Source organism: Alosa pseudoharengus, unplaced genomic scaffold, assembly GCF_046254945.1.
Source record: "Alosa pseudoharengus isolate Yale_2024_CS ecotype anadromous, Long Island Sound unplaced genomic scaffold, YU_APseudo_1.1 YU_APseudo_1.1_scf_4, whole genome shotgun sequence".
NCBI lineage: Eukaryota > Metazoa > Chordata > Actinopteri > Clupeiformes > Clupeidae > Alosa > Alosa pseudoharengus.
Window position 1 is genome coordinate 39,539,579 of NW_027468774.1, and position 19,492 is coordinate 39,559,070.

General features: G+C 43.6%; 1 protein-coding gene across 1 annotated transcript in view; it reads left to right on the forward strand.

Moving 5' to 3' along the window:
* Nucleotides 1-16,552, forward strand: part of gna13b (guanine nucleotide binding protein (G protein), alpha 13b) — a 42,418-nt gene extending 25,866 nt beyond the window's left edge. The window contains exon 4 of the mRNA XM_076266258.1: nt 11,618-16,552. Coding sequence (XP_076122373.1) covers nt 11,618-12,190 — 573 coding nt within the window. The 3' untranslated portion in view covers nt 12,191-16,552. The remainder of the gene's footprint in view (nt 1-11,617) is intronic.
* The last annotated feature ends 2,940 nt before the right edge of the window (nt 16,553-19,492 follow it).

A 19,492-nucleotide genomic window follows, 5' to 3' on the forward strand; every position in this document is an offset into this window, starting at 1 on the left:
AATTCTTTATTCATCTGTCTCTTTTAAAGACACGGTCACAAGACAAAAGCCATTAAGCCACTAAAAGACAGATCATTATTCAGATTGTTAGATTTAAAATCAGATTGTCTTAATAATGTGATCAAATCCTGATGTCAGGTTATTCAGTAAGATTAGATTCAACTTTATTGTTATGGCACAAGTATAATACCAGTGTAGCGAAATACAGTTTTACATCTACCCAGTTAGAGTAGATAAAGTAGCGTTGAGGCCATATCTACAGGATATCTAAATAGTTGGTCATATATCATAGATATTAAATAGCAAGTGCCAACACACAACTGATAAATGGCAAACATATGAACATTACAACACAGGTAAAGATTTCCTTCTTGAGTTTAAGGTCAAAGCCTGTAACTCTGTCATCAGAATTCAGATCAGATGCCTGTGTTATTTCCCCTGTAGCATCATCTCTTCCTGAGAGGGAGAAGGGGAAACTACTATGTGGTGGATTGGTTGATTGGCAGGTGGTTGACGCCAGACTGATGACCGAGTTGGGGGGCGCACACACACACACACACACACACACTCTCTAACACCCACACACACTCGCTGGGTGTGGCTCAGCGACTGCTGTCGGCGCTGAGGACCAGCTTAAAGAGGAACTGAAACCAATGGGTTGGGCGTCATCGACACCGAAACAAATCACAAACCTCTAGCCTCTCACGCACGGGATATTCCTTACCTCTCTCTTACACTCACACATGCTCTCTCTCTCTCCTCTCTCTCTCTCTCTCATATACACACACACAAACCTACTCAGCAAGGATGAATACTGAAAATACATTTCCATTTTAATGACATAATTTCCTCAAATATTTACCAAAACATGCGTCTGTCTGCTAAAAGTGGCTTCGGTGAATCACAGTGACCACGCTCTACCGCCTGCGGTCGAAGCAACAAAATCAGTTTACATTGCTTTTAATTGGAGTGTCCTAACTGAATTCGACACGACGCAGCTTAATGCCACACAACGCTTTGAGCAGGACTTTGGCGGACACCCCAATTCTATTTTCTAGGGGTGTAACGGTTCATGTATTCGTATTGAACCGAAACGGTACGGGCGTCACGGTTCGGTGCATGAATTTACACGGAGAATACACGGTATAAAAATACATAAAACTCGTGTGCGGATTAATTAATGTCATGCGCAATTACTGTTAAGTAGCGAGAGTTACGGGAGTTCTTTAGCGACACCTAACGCTAATCTGTAGCCTCGCCTTAGCTCTGAAGCTCTGATTGGCGCCTATGTTTTTTTTTTGTCAGGTCGTCGGTCGAGTCCGTCAGTCATTAGCAGCACTAAGGTTAGACCTACAAGAGTTAGAGGATCCACTGGTCTCTTTAAGATCGCAAGTTTGAGAACTTCAGTTACAGTAACGTTAGTACAGGCGAAAGAGTGGTGGATAAGATGAAATTGTGTGTCGGCGTTGTTCAGCATTGGGTATGTGAGTGGAAAAAATGCTACACATATTCGAAGCCATCACCCAGATGATGTAGGCTACCAATCACTGAAACGAGGGGAAAGAAACTTCCCGTGCGCTTCAGCAGCCTTTGGATACACATACAAATAGGGCCAAAACCTATGGCTTAAATTAAATGATTTCGTAATGACAGAAAGCTATGTAAATCGGGTGGTAATTACCTTTATGTTGGGGTAACTTGTAACTTCTCACATGAGGAGCTGGTAGTGTTAAGTGCATAGACAGTAAAATAAAGTGACAACGCTAACCAGGCTAATAAACAAACCATGCTACGGTGAGTTAACGTCAAAGGGCAAAGTCACGTGACTTCTAGTTGTAGTCTGTTTATGAAATGAAAGGAGCAATTTCGTTTTTTAAAAAAAGGCAAAATAGTGTGATATTTTCACAGTTAGTAGGCTAGATTATTACTTTACACACAATGAAAAATATTGAGGCAAATTGTAGACCCTTCCATATACAACTAAACACAGATGTTGAAGGTCTTGCTTAAGCGGATTTTTAAAAATCATTTTCAAAGTAATTTGCACTTTCAGAAATAAGAGATGCTGTAGGCCTATTTTCAGTATTATAGCTGATTGTCTTATTTTGTTTACAAGTTACAGATTGAGTCTGGGCACTTATTGTACTGTTTAGCCTACATCTTACACACTTCAGGCTGTTGCAGATAGCTCAGGGAAGAGACTGTATGACACTAGGTGGTACAGCCTGAGACATGTACAAAAAAAAATGCTTTCTGCATTTTTGTTTTGCTTTTCCCTCCATTGTACCGAACTCGTACCGAACCGTGATGTCCGAACCGAGGTATGAACCGAACCGTGACTTCTGTGTACCGTTACACCCCTACTATTTTCTTTCTGTCGCCCACATTGTTCTGCTATTCTGAACAAGAAATATGACTCAATAGAACAGTATGCTTAACAGATTCAGTGAGGACAGAGAGCACTCTGTCAGTTCAGATGCAAAACCCTCTACATTTGTCTGATCACTTTTTTTTTTTTTTTTTATGAGCATTTTTTTTATCCATAGACAGTAAAATAATTTTTTTTTTCGCTATTTACAGTAGCCTTTAACCTAATAACCTAATAAAATCCTATTTTTCGCAGAAGCCTGAACGTTACCCTTGATTGTATCATGTGGACGTCGGACTTTAAAAGCCAAATACTTTTGGTGATGTGATGACAGCCTTTGATTTGGTGATGTGATGACAGCCTTTGAATTTAGCATTTGACTGGTGCTGCTCTAGTAATTTGTGATCTATTGAGATTCAGGAAGAAGACGATAAAATAAATAAATGAATATAATTTTTTTTTTTTATTATATCATTAAAATAATGATGACAAAATCCGGTGCGAACTGGATAACACCTAAATCTCCTCTAGCCTCATTTTTGTTGCCTTCATGATTTCCTTAAAGTTTCTTATATCGAAAAGGACATAAGCAGGGTGGAACTTTCCACTCTATCTCTCTATCTCTCTCTCTCTCTCTCTCGTGCATGCTAAATGGAGTAGCATAACGTTCAAATTAGATCTGCTGCATAGTAGAAATTCCCAAAAAGTATCATCCTTGCAAGTAACATGTTGTTGCTGCATTTTGACATTGTAAACGTTTGGAAGAGTGAAAAACAGTTTGAACTTCTCACATTTATTGGCTAAATATTGGCGCCCCTCTGCCCCTTGGTGCCCTACGTGAAGCGCCTGGTGGTAGCAGCGGAACTGCAGGAAGATGATCCAGTGCAAGATGAGTAACGTGTAGGTTGCTCACACACACACAATACACCCCCCCTCCCTCACACCAACCCTAAGTTTCTTCATAATTTTAACCATCAGTTTCTTGAGAACTTTTACCATCAGTTTCTCGAGAACGTTCACAGTAGAAGCACCAGCATTCCATAACTACTAGAACTGCCGTAAGCGGCCATTTTGCCCCCTAGATTTCAAACTCTGTATTTTCCTTTGCCTTATGTGTAAGTGTCATGAAAATCATTTAAAACGGAAATGTAGACAGTAGTTGGGCACTCAGTGCTTACTTGCAGTATGTGTCTGTGTACTTCCTCCTGGAATGGAGTTGAACTTTGCCTTAAATGGTAAAGATTCTTGGACCATATAAGTTTACTATTGATATAAAAGTTGTTGCAACTGGACTAATAGTTGTAAAAAGGAAGTTTATATTCATAATTTCAACACTGCACAACTAAATGTGTGTAGGCATCTGTTCCTGCCTCCAGCACAATCATTACTTTAAGCCCTATATGCACAGGATTAAGGTGTTGTGTGTGGTCATCTACTTTGTGGCACCAACTAATATATATATATATTCCTAAGCTGTAAAGTGCTGCGGGAAACACTGAATTCATTGCTGTTGTGTTGGAGGTCTGACTGGTGCTGTGTGTGTGAGTGTGAGCACTGCTGAGTCATGATCCCTGTGATGGTGAGTCGGGAGGTCTTGAGTGCTCAGGCCTGCTGCTGGAAGTGGATCTGCAGACTGCAGGGATCCTTGCTGAAGTGTGGTAGAGCCTCTGTATGGAGTCACAGCTCAATTGCATCATTTAACCTCACTGCTCTCAGCGCCACCTCTTACTGTTAACAAACACATGCTCAGTCTAGATTTCCGTGCATGCTTCCGATGGCAATTGCTAGTTTACACGCACACACACACACACACACAGTGTGAAGTAGCTTTGAAGAGTACAGGCTAGTGCCAATGCTATCTTTCTAAAGATTTTTCTCCCTTTCTCTCTCTGTCCATCTGTCCTTCCTTTTCCTTCCCCTGGTATTCTGTTTTTGAAAGAGGAAGTAAGCCATGGCTGCTCTCTCCTTCTACAGGCCTTTTTCCCCACTCTTCTTTTCCTATCCCCTCCCTCAATGCCCCACCTCACTGTGTGTGTCTGTGTGTGTTTATGGTACACACCTGATGACTGAGATCGCTCCCAAACCCTCTGCCTACTCGTGCGTGTGTCACAGGCATCTTGGCTCATGGTGGTGGCCTGTACGACTGTCTCCTACTCGGGTTTGCTAATACACAGGAGTAGCACATGGCACAACAGGAGTAACACTGGGCGCTGGAGCTAATACACAGGAGTAGCACATGGCATAACAGGAGTAACACTGGGCGCTGGAGCTTATACACAGGAGTAGCACACAGCATAACAGGAGTAACACTGGGCGCTGGAGCTAATACACAGGAGTAGCACATAGCATAACAGGAGTAACACTGGGCGCTGGAGCTAATACACAGGAGTAGCACATAGCATAACAGGAGTAACACTGGGCGCTGGAGCTAATACACAGGAGTAGCACATGGCATAACAGGAGTAACACTGGGCGCTGGAGCTAATACACAGGAGTAGCACATGGCATAACAGGAGTAACACTGGGCGCTGGAGCTAATACACAAGAGTAGCACATAGCATAACAGGAGTAACACTGGGTGCTGGAGCACTCTGGGCTTCTCCCTGGGACAATTTTCCTAGAGGGGAACTAGGAAGTAGATGTGGTTAGAGTGCACAATCTAAATCACACACACACCCACGTGTGTGTGTGTGTGTAAGGATATCCTCTCCCCTTAGACCCTTAAGCCTGGAAACTTGCTGGGCAGCCCTCAGCCTTGCTGATGTGGGTGGGCTTGGCATTCAGCCAATCAGCGTCAGCAATGGCTTTTCCATTCTGCTCACTCACCTGTGATGTCATCCTGTCTGGTATTCCAGGAATGCACCTACAGCCCTCTATTTCTATACAACTTCTCGCTATATTTCTCTCTCTCTTTCTCTCACTTTCTTTTCTCTCTCTCTCCCTGTTTTCACTCACTCTCTCCATCTCTTACTATCTCTCTTTCTTTTCTGTCCCATTCCCTCTCTCTGTGTCTCTCACTTTCTTTCTCATCACTCTATTTTCCCATCCCTCTCCTGCCTCCAGTCCTGTTCTTGATCTTTTTTTCCTTTTCCGAGTCACACGGGCCCAACTGCCGCTGACCGTCCCCCAGGGAGCCACAAACCTGCAACCTACGGCCTTTCTGCCAGTGACCTTCCTCCTCCTCTCTCACCACCCACGCGAACAATCTGCCCCTAGTCAGGGGGCTGCTATTTCAACTATGCAGAGAATGGGGCATTCCCTCCTGTTTACAAAACCATATGCTCCCCTGCGTGCAAACTCTGCTGCTTCTTCAGTTCAGTCAAATAGTGCAATGTGGGGGAAGTGAGCATTTTTGTGTTTTGGGTATGAGCCAGGGATGGTGTGATGGTGGGGTGCTTCAGATTTTTTCAGAATGATATTCCATTGGTACAGCAACACCAGTTATCAACATTTATTAGTCTAACATTATGATTTTAATACATTCGCACATTTCTCTACTCTGATAGCATTCCCTCAGAAGTTTACAAGATGACACAAGACCTTGTTCTTGCGTCACACAGCGGAAATTGGAAAGGAAGTCAGAGTTGAGAGCAAATTTACTGTGCCAAGATGGGCACGATACTCCCAGTATTTACAAAATGTTGTCACTTTATATGTGGTAAATAAATTAGTTACACTGTAACTTATCACACAACTGAACCACAACTGTAATGTGAAGAATCCAAATAATATATTGTGGGCCAGATATGGTGACAGTATGGTACTGCCTCTGTGGCGACTCCCATCCCTACTTTCCCTGCCCCATATTTTTCTTGGCTTGGACCAATTCAGGGAAGGGGAGTCATTTGCAGTCATCTGACTCAACTCCGTTTGAACGTGCCCATGAGTATCTAGCCGCGAACTTTCTTTCCATACAGTTGAGTGAAGGATATCAGATATTGTAGATACTGAAGTTGCTCTTGATGGTAAATCCGTACTGAAAACATTACCATCTGGTTAGAAATGTTATGGAAAATATTTCAAGGATTGTTGTCGACTTTTCTGAATACCTTCCTGATTTGGATGGGTGTGTAGGTTTTAAATTCTCAATCGATAACTTTGGCATTGCTTGCAAATTCTTACTTGTTGGCCTCCCTCAGTGGGATCAGGCCCCGGCAGCAAGACCGATCTGAGCCAGTCTTGTCCATGCCAGCAATATGCAGCGCTCTGGGAAGAGCCGACGGGGTCGTGGGGAAGAGATCCATCTGCTCCACCGGCATGATCTCCATTTGCTGTAAACCCGCCTTACCATTAGGTCATCAGGCGTGCGTTCTGTCCTTCCTGTTCTGCTTGGGCACAGACACTGTGTCGACACTGATGAGGCTCATGGTATCGTATTAGTGTGTAGGAGGCCCACTCCCAAGCCTTCACTTTAAGGCTCTTTATACCTGTTATATAGATTTTCTACAGTTTTTTTTTACATCTATGTATTTTTATATTATTTGTATCTGTGAACTACTCTATGTCAGGGGTCCCCAACCTTTTATGTAATATTGAACAACTTGAAGCTACATCTATCAAATGTGAACATGTTTAACAAAATATGGGAACAAAACATGAGAACTAAACGTGCATTACGAATATAATCAGTGGGAGCCCTGTGCTTGTTTCCCTGCAACAAGAAGGTTCCATCTGGGGATGATGGAAGATAGTGACACCTGAAATTAATTGTGGTGAATAATTACTTAATATTAATCTTAGACTGACAAACTTCAGGAAAAACTCAGGAATCAAGTTTATTCTGTTACAAGCAGAGAGGGTACAAAAATGCTCTATGGTCTATGTAGGCCTAGCCCAGGCCTGGAATTTGGCGCCAAAACAAGCCCACTTGGTTGGCTCTCCACTTGGCATCAGACACACCTACTCACACCCACTTCACACCTATCTGAATAGCATGAGGAGAGATATCTTATATATCAGAAATATCACTTATAGAATGTTCCAAACATTCTCACAATCACATCATTACAATCCTTGTACTGAGACTATCACAATGATACCGAACATGAATACATTTACAAAATATAGCTGCAAGCAGCAATGAGGGGGCCAAGCAGAATAGGCCGGAGTAGCTACGGCGACAAGATAGAACTCAGCAGACACCCGCGATCAACACTTTCAACAACTTTCACATCAAAACATATTCTTTCTGGGCTGAAACAGGGCTGAGTATTGCCGCTGCCGCCTCCGCCAGCCAGCCCCCCCACCTAATCACCCCTACCCCCCCCCCCCACCACGTCCCGCCCCGCCGTTGCACGCACGCATTAGAATTAACTGGATGGAACATGTTGTCATCAGTTTCACATCAAAAAATAAAAGATTGCTAAAACACAAGCAACTACAGATCAAAATACAATATTGCTAATTGCAGAACTGCCTACAGGTCAAAGGTCACCAAATGTTTTGTGCGTCCTCCTAATGGGGTCATGAATCTATGTAGTAAGTTTGGTTATGATACATGGCAGGGTTGCTGAGATATGACCTCACTTCCTGTTTGGCGGCTTCGCCACCAATTTTGATTGGCTGTTACGGGCGAATGCTTCTGTCAATTGTTCCAGAAAGCAATACACTGATAGGGCATGGTCTGAAGATAGTCTCTGCCAATTTTGGTGAGGATCCGCTGAAATTTGTGACCTGCGAAAACTTCTACGTGTTTTTGATTAAATCCAATATGGCGGCCGAATCAATTACGATGACATCACAAGTTGGCTTGGGTCGGCCTAAGTACCTCCAACAGTATTACCAGACACCACTAGTACATTTTAATTCCAAACACAACAGCAGCTACAGGCCAAAAGGCATGTTTCTTAATTACAGCGCCCCCTAGAGGTCAAAGGTCACCAGATTTATTGAGTGTCCCCCTGATTGGGTCCTGAGTCCATGCACCCAGTTTGGCTTTGATACATGCAAGGGTTGCTGAGATATGAGCTCACTTCCTGTTTGGCGGCTTCGCCGCAAATTTCGATTGGCTGTTACAGCCGAATGCTTCTGTCAATTGTTCCAGAAAGCAATGCACTGATAAGGCATGGTCTGAAGATGGTCTCTGCCAATTTTGGTGAGGATCCGCTGAAATTTGTGACCTGCGAAAACTTGTACGTGTTTTTGATTAAATCCAATATGGCGGCCGAATCAATTATGATGACATCACAAGTTGGCTTGGGTCGGTCTAAGGACCTTCAACAGTAGTACCAGACACCACTAGTGCGTTTTAATTCTAAGCACAACTGCTGCTACAGGCCAAAAGGCATGTTTCTTAATTACAGCGCCCCCTAGAGGTCAAAGGTCACCAGATTTCTTGAGCGTACCCCTGATTGGGTCCTTAGTCCATTTACTAAGATTGGTTATGATAGGTGAATGGGTTGCTGAGATATGAGATCACTTCCTGTTTGGCGGCTTCGCCGCCAACTTCGATTGGCTGTTACGCGCGAGCGGTTTTAGTTCCGAAGACAAAAAGCAATGCATTAATGAGGCATGGTCTGTAGATGACATCCATGAAGTTTGGTGTCGATCGAACAAAATTTGTGACCTGTGAAGACTTTTTAGTGTTTTTGATGAAATCCAATATGGCGGAAAATCCATCATGGCGGAAAATGACGTCATAGGGTGCGTTGAACTCGGCATGGTCCAAGGATTCCAGCGATACCTCATTTTTGAAAATCGGACTGACGGGTCAAAAGTTACGTGCGTGAACGCACGTCCAACTTTGGCCTGTTGGTGGCGCTAGAGTGCTTGAGGTGCCATCATGAAACTTGGTGACATTAATCATGGGACTGTCCCTAATCAGTGTGCCAAATTTCACAACTTTTCACCAGACGGTTCTATGGGCTGCCATTGACTTCAATGGCGGAAGCGTAATAATAATAATAAGAAAACTAACAAACACAATGGGTGCCTTCGCAGCTTCGCTGCTTGGCCCCCAATTTCATGACACATGGATACATTATATCAAGGTAACATCCTTTGTCCTGTGTACCTGATAGCCTTTGAACCACTACATTAGCATTCCATTGGGGGAGGGGAGGGTGTCTTTGTTTTAAACCAAGAAGGGTCACATGGCCAAATAAAAATAGTCTAGAAATTAAATTATTATTCATTTTAACCGTAAAATTATTGCTATCACACCCTCAGTGTGTTTGAAATGTCCAGTCGATTGCACAATTTGGTCTTAGTTGCAGTCATTGCCGAAAACCTGGCCTCGCATAGGCCTACGTGGTGGGAAATGGTAGCAACGTTTTCAGCGCTTTTACGGCTATCTCGGGATATTCTGCTTTGGTTTTGTGTCCTCATACACACTCTTAAGACCACCGTCATTTGCAATTTCGATCAATTGCTCCTCCTCCTGCGCTGACAAGTTAGGACTATTCGGGATATTGACAAATGGGTTGCGGACCCACTCATTGGTTTGCCGTGGATCTTTGGAGGATGGGAAGTAACGCTCAAACTCATTTGAAAGCGCAACAAGGTGATCGCGTACCAGCTGCGAGAGAAAGGGCCCTGCCTCAGTCTCTCCCAAAACCCCCATTACTGTTTGGAACATATCAAATACACCCCGGTCCACTCGTCGTCCCCACAAATCAAGCTTGGCTTTAAATGCAGCGACTTTATCTGCCAGTTTAAAGACAGTCGTCATTCTCCCCTGGAGTGACAGGTTGAGGTCATTAAGCAACCCGAATATGTCACACAGGTAAGCGAGTTTTGACACCCAGTCCTCATCACTAAAAGGTGCAGCTAACGGTGACTTTTTCTGTAAGAAATCTCTGCAGCGGCTCTCGCAACTCAAACACTCTGGCCAGTGACCCGCTAAAGATGCTTGTTTTTTGTTGCTCATTCTAGCAGTTTAGCTAACTTCGTGTGACACTACCGTTCGCCAAGAACTGATCAAGTGAAGTGAGCTGACCTGAGGCTGCGCAGCGCTGAAGGCAATATGTAAAGTGTTGAAGGCGGGACAGACAGACGTAAGAAAATAGACCTTGCAAAATGCAAACATCCGTGCAATCAAACTACTGCATATAGGCCTATGTCATGTAAAAACGTGACATTATTGCGAATTAAATTGAGTTTAGTTTGCATGCATTTTTTTTTTAACTCATGTCGTAGGCTACGGCCCGGTTAGGAATGTCCGGCCCGGTGGTTGGGGACCGCTGCTCTATGTGGTTGTACAACAACTTGCCCCTTGGGTATAAATAAAGTGTTTTGAATGAACAAATGAATGAATTCCTTATTGCTAGCAGGTTTGCATGCTATGCAAAAGGAAAGCTGTGCGGGGGTGGGGGAGGGGGCTTATGACTACTGACGTAATGTGTGATATGAAGAGCTTTGTTTGGTCAGAGTTGTTTTGTGAACGCAGTGGTTTTGTGTTTGGATGTTTTGTGTGATTGCTGCTGTAGGAGGAACACATTGGTTTGTCCAGAAACTGGTAAGCTTTAGTTTTTTGCCTGAGTCAATAAGGGGAGGCCTTCAAACAAAGAATTGAAACTGGTTAATGCGAGTTCCTCAAAACTATATTGAACTTTAGTTACATGAGTTCCTTTTGATTCTCTGTTACTCTGTTACTCTTTTTTGCTTTTTCCCTCAGCACTGCAGTGGCATTTTATAATTTTTTAGGCTCAATATCATAATGCCACTGTTAAAGATATTTTCACCCTTTTACAGAACCTTTTTTAGTGTGGGCCTTCATCGACTACACACACACACACACACAAATTTCTTCATTAGTAAAAGTTATTGGCCTTTTTTTTTCTGTCTGTTTGTTACAAAACCCCTGGTCACAAACTGAACAAGCAAGCTAGGGCTGCACATTTAAGCTAATTGTAATCAAAATCATATAATACAATTAGCTAATCGCAAAGGCTGCAATTAATCATTCAGCTTGCAACTCTGACCCAATGTTAAATCTATGATTTTTATATTCATGTCATCCTCCTTGAGTTACAGACACTAAAGCTCACCTAACAGGAGTGCTGTTCTTCTAATGCATAAGGCATGCTCATTGCTCACCAATCAGAAGTGGCCCAACTTCAAGTGAAAATTTGCCATATTGAACTGAAGCTTGAAAATTCTATTGAAAATCAAATCGCAATATCTGTCAGAAAGATCACAATCAGATATTTTCTCCAAATCATGCAGCCCTAATGCAGACACACACACACACCAAGCAGTGACCACATCCTCTTAGTAAAACCTGTGTCTTGATGTTTGTCCCCTCCGCAGGACTATCTCCCGACACAGCAGGACATCCTGCTGGCGCGCAAACCCACTAAGGGCATCCACGAGTACGACTTTGATATCAAGAACGTGCCCTTCAAGATGGTGGACGTCGGAGGGCAGCGGTCGGAGCGGCGGCGCTGGTTTGAGTGCTTCGACAGCGTCACCTCCATCCTCTTCCTTGTCTCGTCCAGCGAGTTCGACCAGGTGCTGATGGAGGACCGGCAGACCAACCGTCTGACGGAGTCACTCAGCATCTTCGAGACCATCGTCAACAACCGCGTCTTCTCCAACGTCTCCATCATCCTCTTCCTCAACAAGACAGACTTGCTGGAGGAGAAGGTGAAGACGGTGTCGATCAAGGACTATTTCCCCGAGTACACGGGCGACGCGCACAGCCTGGCCGACGTGCAGAAGTTCCTGGTGGAGTGCTTCCGCAGCAAGCGGCGGGACCAGCAGCAGAAGCCCCTCTACCACCACTTCACCACCGCCATCAACACCGAGAACATCCGCTTGGTCTTCCGCGACGTCAAGGACACCATCTTGCATGACAACCTCAAGCAGCTCATGCTGCAGTGACGTTGCCGATGCAAATGCACCCCTCACACCCCACCTGACCCCCAAGCCCCCTCTGCCTTCCCCTCACCTGTGCTTTGGTCCAAACACCACTTCACCCACCACCTGTCCCTCCTGTCCTATCTGCAGGATTCGCATACATTCACACACACACACATACACACATACACACACACACACACAACTTTTCCCCTTTCCCTGATCTCTCCATGTCCAACCACTATCCCCGTTTTGCCCCCAAAATCCCCAACACACACACACACACACACACACACACACACACACACACACACACACACACACACACACACACACACACACACATACACATATACACACACCCGAGATGGGATGGTGTCCCCAGCCCTTGTGCCTGGTTTTAACCAACTGTGGTCCCTTTCTCTGTAATGCTCTGACCTGGGTTAAGGGGGGGGGGGTGGTCAGGCAGAGGGGACTTTGTAAATGTGCGGAATCGCCACCGCTTTCCCTCCCCCACAGAGACTTGAGTGGCAATGAACCGCTCGCTGCATACTGATGCGGGAGGAACGTGTCTGTCTGTCTGTCTGTCTGTCTGTCTGTCTGTCTGTCTGTGTTTGTTTGGAGAAAGTAAATATGGTGTACAAGCCCGCACTGTCAAACTGTATACCGTTGCCTTACCCCCCACTCCCCACCCCCAGCCTCTTAGTGGCCGCTCTAAGATCGACAAACGGTCCTGAGAGCTTATCTTCTCCTCCTCCCTGTCTACCAGATGAAAAACTGATGCAGAGGGCAAATCGCAAGCAAACCGAAAGACAAAATGTAGTAACAGTGTAAGTGAAAGCTTTTTTTTGTTTGTTTTCTTTCTCTTTTTTGGTTTGGTTTTGTTTCTTTGTGTATTGTAGGATCCAACGGAAACATCAGAGCACTGTCCTTAAATGCCTTTTGAGCCTTTTTAACACTGACCAACTACTCGCTAAGCAGCTGACTTGATGTTTGGAGCTGACCTGTGTGCCAGTGAGCTGCTGTCTGAGTAGCCAGGGTTCATAAATGATTATTAAAAACCCTCTGGTGTTTAAACAGTTTGTTGTATGGAAAAAGAGATGTTCTGAGCCTTTGTCCACACCTTCCAGGCCCATTTTTGTTTTGCTTTTATTTGTAGTTGTCTAATCAGCTGTTTTAAATCTTGAATCTCTTTATAAATAGGCCTATATATATGAATATATTTACCTATGAGGAAAAAAAAACTTAACTTATAATTCAAGAAGTTTACACTTTTTTGGCTCTGGTGGATTTCTGTTACAAGCAATTGGAGAACCTTTTTTTTTTGAGTGGGGAGCCCTCGTTTCATGCGTTCATATGTTTAAACATGCACACACAGAAAATAAACTGAATACCTACAGTTTTCTGGCACACAGGGCAAGAGAAGTTCTGGTATGTCTATGTTTTTGATTACTCTCAGGGCTCCTCAAGATGACCACTTTTGTGTTTTCCTAAAGCCTACATTCAAATCCATTTGTCACGCAAAAGAAGTGTTCACCGTTCTAATTGACGGGTCAGTGTTTTGACTGGCTGGACTTTGATTGGCCCCCTGCTGCTGGCTTCAACCTATCGCTGCCCTGCCCCAACCTTTTCCTGTAAACCAGCTGACTCCTCCCTCTTTTGTTTTTTTTTACAGTGGTTCTTAACGCCAGAAGGTTACTTTTGAAGTGGCGACAGCCAGTGGCGTTAGAATTTGCGTTTTATTTCTTTTATTTAATTTTATCTTATTTTATTACATTTTTTGTTTTTTTGTTTTGCATGTTTTATCATGGCCACAAGGTTCATTGTCCTGTGACTTAAAAAACGCATATGTGTACCTGACACTGTTTTTATTTTGGAGGTACCAGTTGAAGCATCGCCTCCATTTGATTTTCCTTTTCCTCTCCCATTCTGTGGTGTATGAAACAAAAAAGGGACGGAGTCGGCCTTGTGAAGCCCGCTCCCGGGTTCCAGGACATTTTGTACAGCCCCCTGCCCACTTGTCTTGTTTGATACAGGTGTGGTTCTAAGCCCTTTACTCTGGAAAACTTTACTGTAAAGTGAGGATGGATGTTGATTTGTGAGCGTGTTGTCGTGTTGTTTTTGCTGCTCCTGCCTTTGTCTGTTTATGCAGATGGTTACTGCACCTCTAAAGCGCAGCCTTGCTGGTGCCTGAAGTGCAAGGGGCTGGCTCTGTTCCTATAGGAAATGACCCCTTAAACACACACACACATACACCACGCATACACACACCACACATTATTTGTGAATGTTAAGTTCAACTTCCATATAGTAATGCATGTGCACACGTACACACACATTCTCACTCTCCTGTTTTTAGCCCTACTCTTCCTTATTTTTACAAACACGCACACACACACACACACACACACACCTTGGAAAGCCCTGCTGCCTGTGGGGGACATGTTTGGTTGCGGGAGGAGGGGTTGGTAGGAAAGGCAGAGGGGTCTTCTGCCTTTTGGCTCCAAGCCCAAAGGAGAACTCTAACGTTCAGATTCAGCCTTTATGAGACCTCTACATTGGCCTCCCTTGTCCTCACATACACAATGCCCCTCACACACAACACACACATTCACACAATGTCCCTTACACACACACACCATCACCACCACTCTTGACACACTCCAGTCTGTGCCAAACTAGAACAGACATGCAGGCAGCACATTTGGACTATGAAACCTTTTTCTTTCTCCGAACAGACACACACACACACACACGAAAAGAGGTCCTTAGCGACCCTTCCCCCAGCCCCTGGTGCCTGTCTGCTGTGCATACTGACCCTTCTTCTGTGCTGCACTTTTTTTTTAACTGTTCAGAAAAAAAGCAACAAATTAATTGTAGAGGCCTTTATTTTTTATTTTTACCAAGCAAAGGTTAAGGAAGAAAAAAAACCCCAAGACCTTGTTGTCTGTATGTCGACTGTACAGATGCTGGTCCAGCAATGGGTCGCCCTTTCAGTCTCTTCTCTCTGACTTTGACTGCCCTTGATGACTAACCAAAGGACCCCTCTGACCAAACATAGAAGGTCCTAGTTTGTTCTAGGTTTCAGCTTGCCTTAAAAAGTTGACCGTTAGCCTGAAATTTTTTAAACACAAAAAGCGAATGACTACTCTTTTTGTACAGTGGAAGAAATAGAAGAAAAAAATGAAGCTAATTCTAACGTCGAGACAAAATGTGGAACAGGGTTTACTACCGTAGGCAGATGAGGATGAGTCACGTCGTGTCACTGTGTCATCTGGGCCGTCGTCGGCCGCGGGCGGGAGGGAGGGACATCTCCGTTTCTGTGTGTGCCCGCCTAGCGTGAGAAGGAGCCCTGCGGTGGCTCACTCCCTCACCCAGTCGCTGCACACAGAGTCACTCACTCACCCAGTCGCTGCACACAGAGTGCCTTTGCCTAGTTCCCTTTCAGTGCGTCAGAGGCCGGAACACAGCCAGACGTACCCAGCACAGAGTGCGCGGGGAGGTGGTGACGGTGACGCCGCTGTGTGGGAGGGGGAGCACAGCTGCCAACCATGCAGTGCCCTTACCAATAGTCCAAGCCACTCGTGCCAGCACCACACCACACCACGCCACTGTGCCTGTCTGTCCACCTTCTAAAAAGCGTCATGTGCACCGCCACGCTGCCCCCACTGTGATTCACTGGGTCACGTGGTACATTATAGAGCTGTCAAGGTCTGACCCACTTCTCTCTCTCTTTTTTTCTCTTTCTTTCTTTCTTTTTCTCTCTCTTCTCTTTCTTTCTCTTCCTCTTCCTCTCTCTTTCAGCAGGCAATGATGTTGGGTCTGGGAGCCCTCTGCTTTGAAATGTTGTAATTATGACCAGTACACTACTTCAGTGCTCTCTCTCTATGCACTGTGACTGTGTGTGTGCCACATCACTGTGCCATGTTGGGTGAAAACAGCACGGGAAAAAAAAAAGAAACAAAACTGTAAAGAAAATTATTGTTTGTCCTGAGCTTCTTCCAATAATGCCACCAGATTTTTTATAATGATTTTTGAGAAGGCCTTGGTTGTGTGTCCCTTTTGTGTTGTATGTTGGGAGGGGGGGTTATTTTATCACAATGTTTATGCAACTGATTCAGTCACAAAATGGAAGACCAATTATTCCTAGTGCCTATGGATGGCTCTGTCTCTAATTTTCTAATCATGCGTGTACATGTACAATGTAGAACTTTCATCACAAACCGTAAAAACAGTTGCCCCCATATCAGGATTCGTGTTACTTGCTGTTGAAGTCATTGTTCATAAATGTTCATTCATGCAAAACTGCTCTTAATGTAACCTCTTAACAACTGCCTCTCACCCTGCCATCTTCTAAAATAAAGTGAAAGAAAAGAAACCCTGAAACATTGTTTACTGTGTTTTGACCATTTGGCTTTTTAGTCTTATGTATCAGAAACAACAATGATGATATATCAACATGGTCACGGGTGGGAAAGGAACAATTACAGCATTAGCAACTTATGAGATTTTTAAAAAATCCTGACTCCTGTCTTGTCTATGAAGGCGATGTTGATGTTAGGGATCAGTCTAGAGGGGGAACCTTGAATGACACTCCATACTTAAGTTACTACTGTAAGTATTCAACACACTATTTCTGTTTCAGCAGATAGTGTCCCAACAGTAAACTCACACTGAAGGAATAGGATGGCTTTTGTAAAATATGGAGGAAATCATATCTCACTGATATTTCTCAGAAAGGTGCAATTGACAATGTCCCGTCATAAGAGCAAACAAATTTAGGAAGGAATGATTGGGATACGGTGCCAAAGTGTTTGAGAGAGATAAGGGGAGAAAAAGAATAAAGAGCAAGAGAACATCAGAACGGACGGCTGGAAGAGAGAATAAAAGTGGCTAAGGGGAAAGAGAGTCCCTTATTTACCCACTCAATGATGCAGGTGTACTTGCACATCCCGCGTGTACTGACAGGAAGAGGCCTGAAGAGGGCACAGGGGGTCGTAACATGGTATCAGAAAGTCCATGATTTGTCTCTGCGCCTCCTGAGTGGTGAGTTATTAACAGAGGCGGACAGAGTACACAGCTTCATTACTTGAGTAAAAGTACAGATACCCTTTGCTAAATTTTACTCAAGTACAAGTAAAAGTACAACAGTCAGATGTCTACTTAAGTAAAAGTACTGAAGTACATGTTTTTAAAAGTACTTCAGTATCAAGAGTAGCCTACATTTTCTAAATATTGCATTTCTACTGCCACAGTGCTTACATTTATGTACAGAAACGTCCGACATGGAGTTATGAAAAATGTTAATGTTTATACCTTGGATAATGTAAAATGAATTGGAAGTAAAATCAAGTAATTTTCATCTTTTTACCATGTTGCCAGGGATGGGCAGTATTTCTAATACATGTATTTAAAATACGTATTTCAAATACAAAATACTATTTTGTAATTGAAACACTTGAAGCGAAAACTATCATTAACTTGTTCAGAAAATTGAAATAGTCTGGCGAGGTGGGGCCACAGGTTGGCACATTCCCGGGATGGACCTGCTGCGTCTTCATCCATTGTTTCGTCCATGGTTTCGTTTCTTATCTAAATCTGACCATGGAGTTGACTTTGGCGGAAAGCTGAAGGTGATTGCTGATAGGCTGTCCCAATCAGTGGTGCCTGCACAATCCATTCACGTTTGAGAGGGAAACAACAAATTGAGGGTTTCCGAGATTTTTCTTTTTTCCTTTTTTTTTAGAAGTAGTAACGGGTACTCACGGTTATGGATAGAAATGTAGTGGAGTAAAGAGTAGGCCTACAATATTTGCCTATCAAATGTAGGCTACTTGAGTAAAGTCATGAGTACTCCCCAAAAATTATACTCGAGTAAAGTACAGATCCCTCAAAATTGTACTCAAGTACTGTACTCAAGTAAATGTACTCCGTTACTGTCCGGCTCTGGTTATTAATGGTGTGTGGACCAACAAAGATGAGTATCTTCTGCTTCAGCTGACTACACGTCCAGTTGCTGGCTGTCGCCCAGTGATGAGAAGACGAATAAAGCCTGCTGAACATTAGAAGTGAGTGTCTTGACTCTTAAGCCAAGCTGGAGAGGCAACTCTCCTCTCCTTTTGTGCTGTGAATTAACCTAATCTGCATGTAGCTCATCTCTAATTTGCCATTTCCTCCAGTGTGGTCTAGCACTCTTTTGAAACCCTCCTGTGGATATAGCAGTTCTCACTGGGAGAAGTGTGCTTACATGAGATCTTCCCGTACTGGGAGGCGCCAGGGAACATTGTTTACCTACAAATATTTCCACTGCTGGTGTAGGCTACCTAATTGGTTAAGTTATGTCTTAATGCACTGCAAATGCACTGAAAAAGGCCTAACAATGTTGTTGTTTCTTGTTTCTTTCTGATCATGTTGAGATCAGCATTGCAATGGTAAGAAACTGTATACGAAGCAAAATCATACTCTTAACATTAACAGAAAATGTGTTATGTGGTCTGCAATGAGGTAACCACACCAAATCCCCAGCTTAATGAACAGCAAGCCACAGGGGCTACACGGCCTATTTCATTTAGCATAAAATTAGGCTAAATGAAATTTACAACTTTCTGTTCACATTATTGTCCACAGAACATTGACTTTTTTGTCAGATATTCAGAGAGAGGGTGTTTTGCTTACACTGTCATAATTGGCCTGTTTCTTCACTATCCTAGTAATAGGCTTCTATTATGGGCTACTTTGTGGGGTAACTCCTGGGAACATTTTGTCTCCCTAACTCTGTCTGAATTTGAAAGGAAAGGAAGGAAATCTGTCTTTATCCTATTTACATTCCTCTGCTTGAGTGGTTGTTTTACATAGGGGCAGAGTTGTGCTTTGCAGTGTTGAGTGCCAAGCCAAGCGCATAAGGGATAAGGACTGATTAGCAATGCTAATGCTTGCTGGGGAGGGGAGACTTCTCTTGTCTACCAGAATGCAGCATTTAGAAAGCTGCTTAGTTAGGGATGTTGGGAAATGTCCATGCATATTTTAAATGTAAAACTATACAGAATATTTATATAATGTTATAGATTTATATTTGACCTTGGCTTGAAGGTTTTTCTCATTGCAATTGGCTGACATTTATGTTGCAGTATCCTCCAGCCACCACGCAAGGACACTGTTGGCCTATTCTCCTAGGTCTCATTTAGGTACATCAAGAGAGGATATTAAGGAGGAAATCCACGGGGGAATTATAGTTTTAACAATATATTTATCTGATTGTTTTTGTCTTAAAGGGTATTGTATTCTTTTCATCCAGGGAAATTCAAGCTTCCAATGGAACTAAGGGTA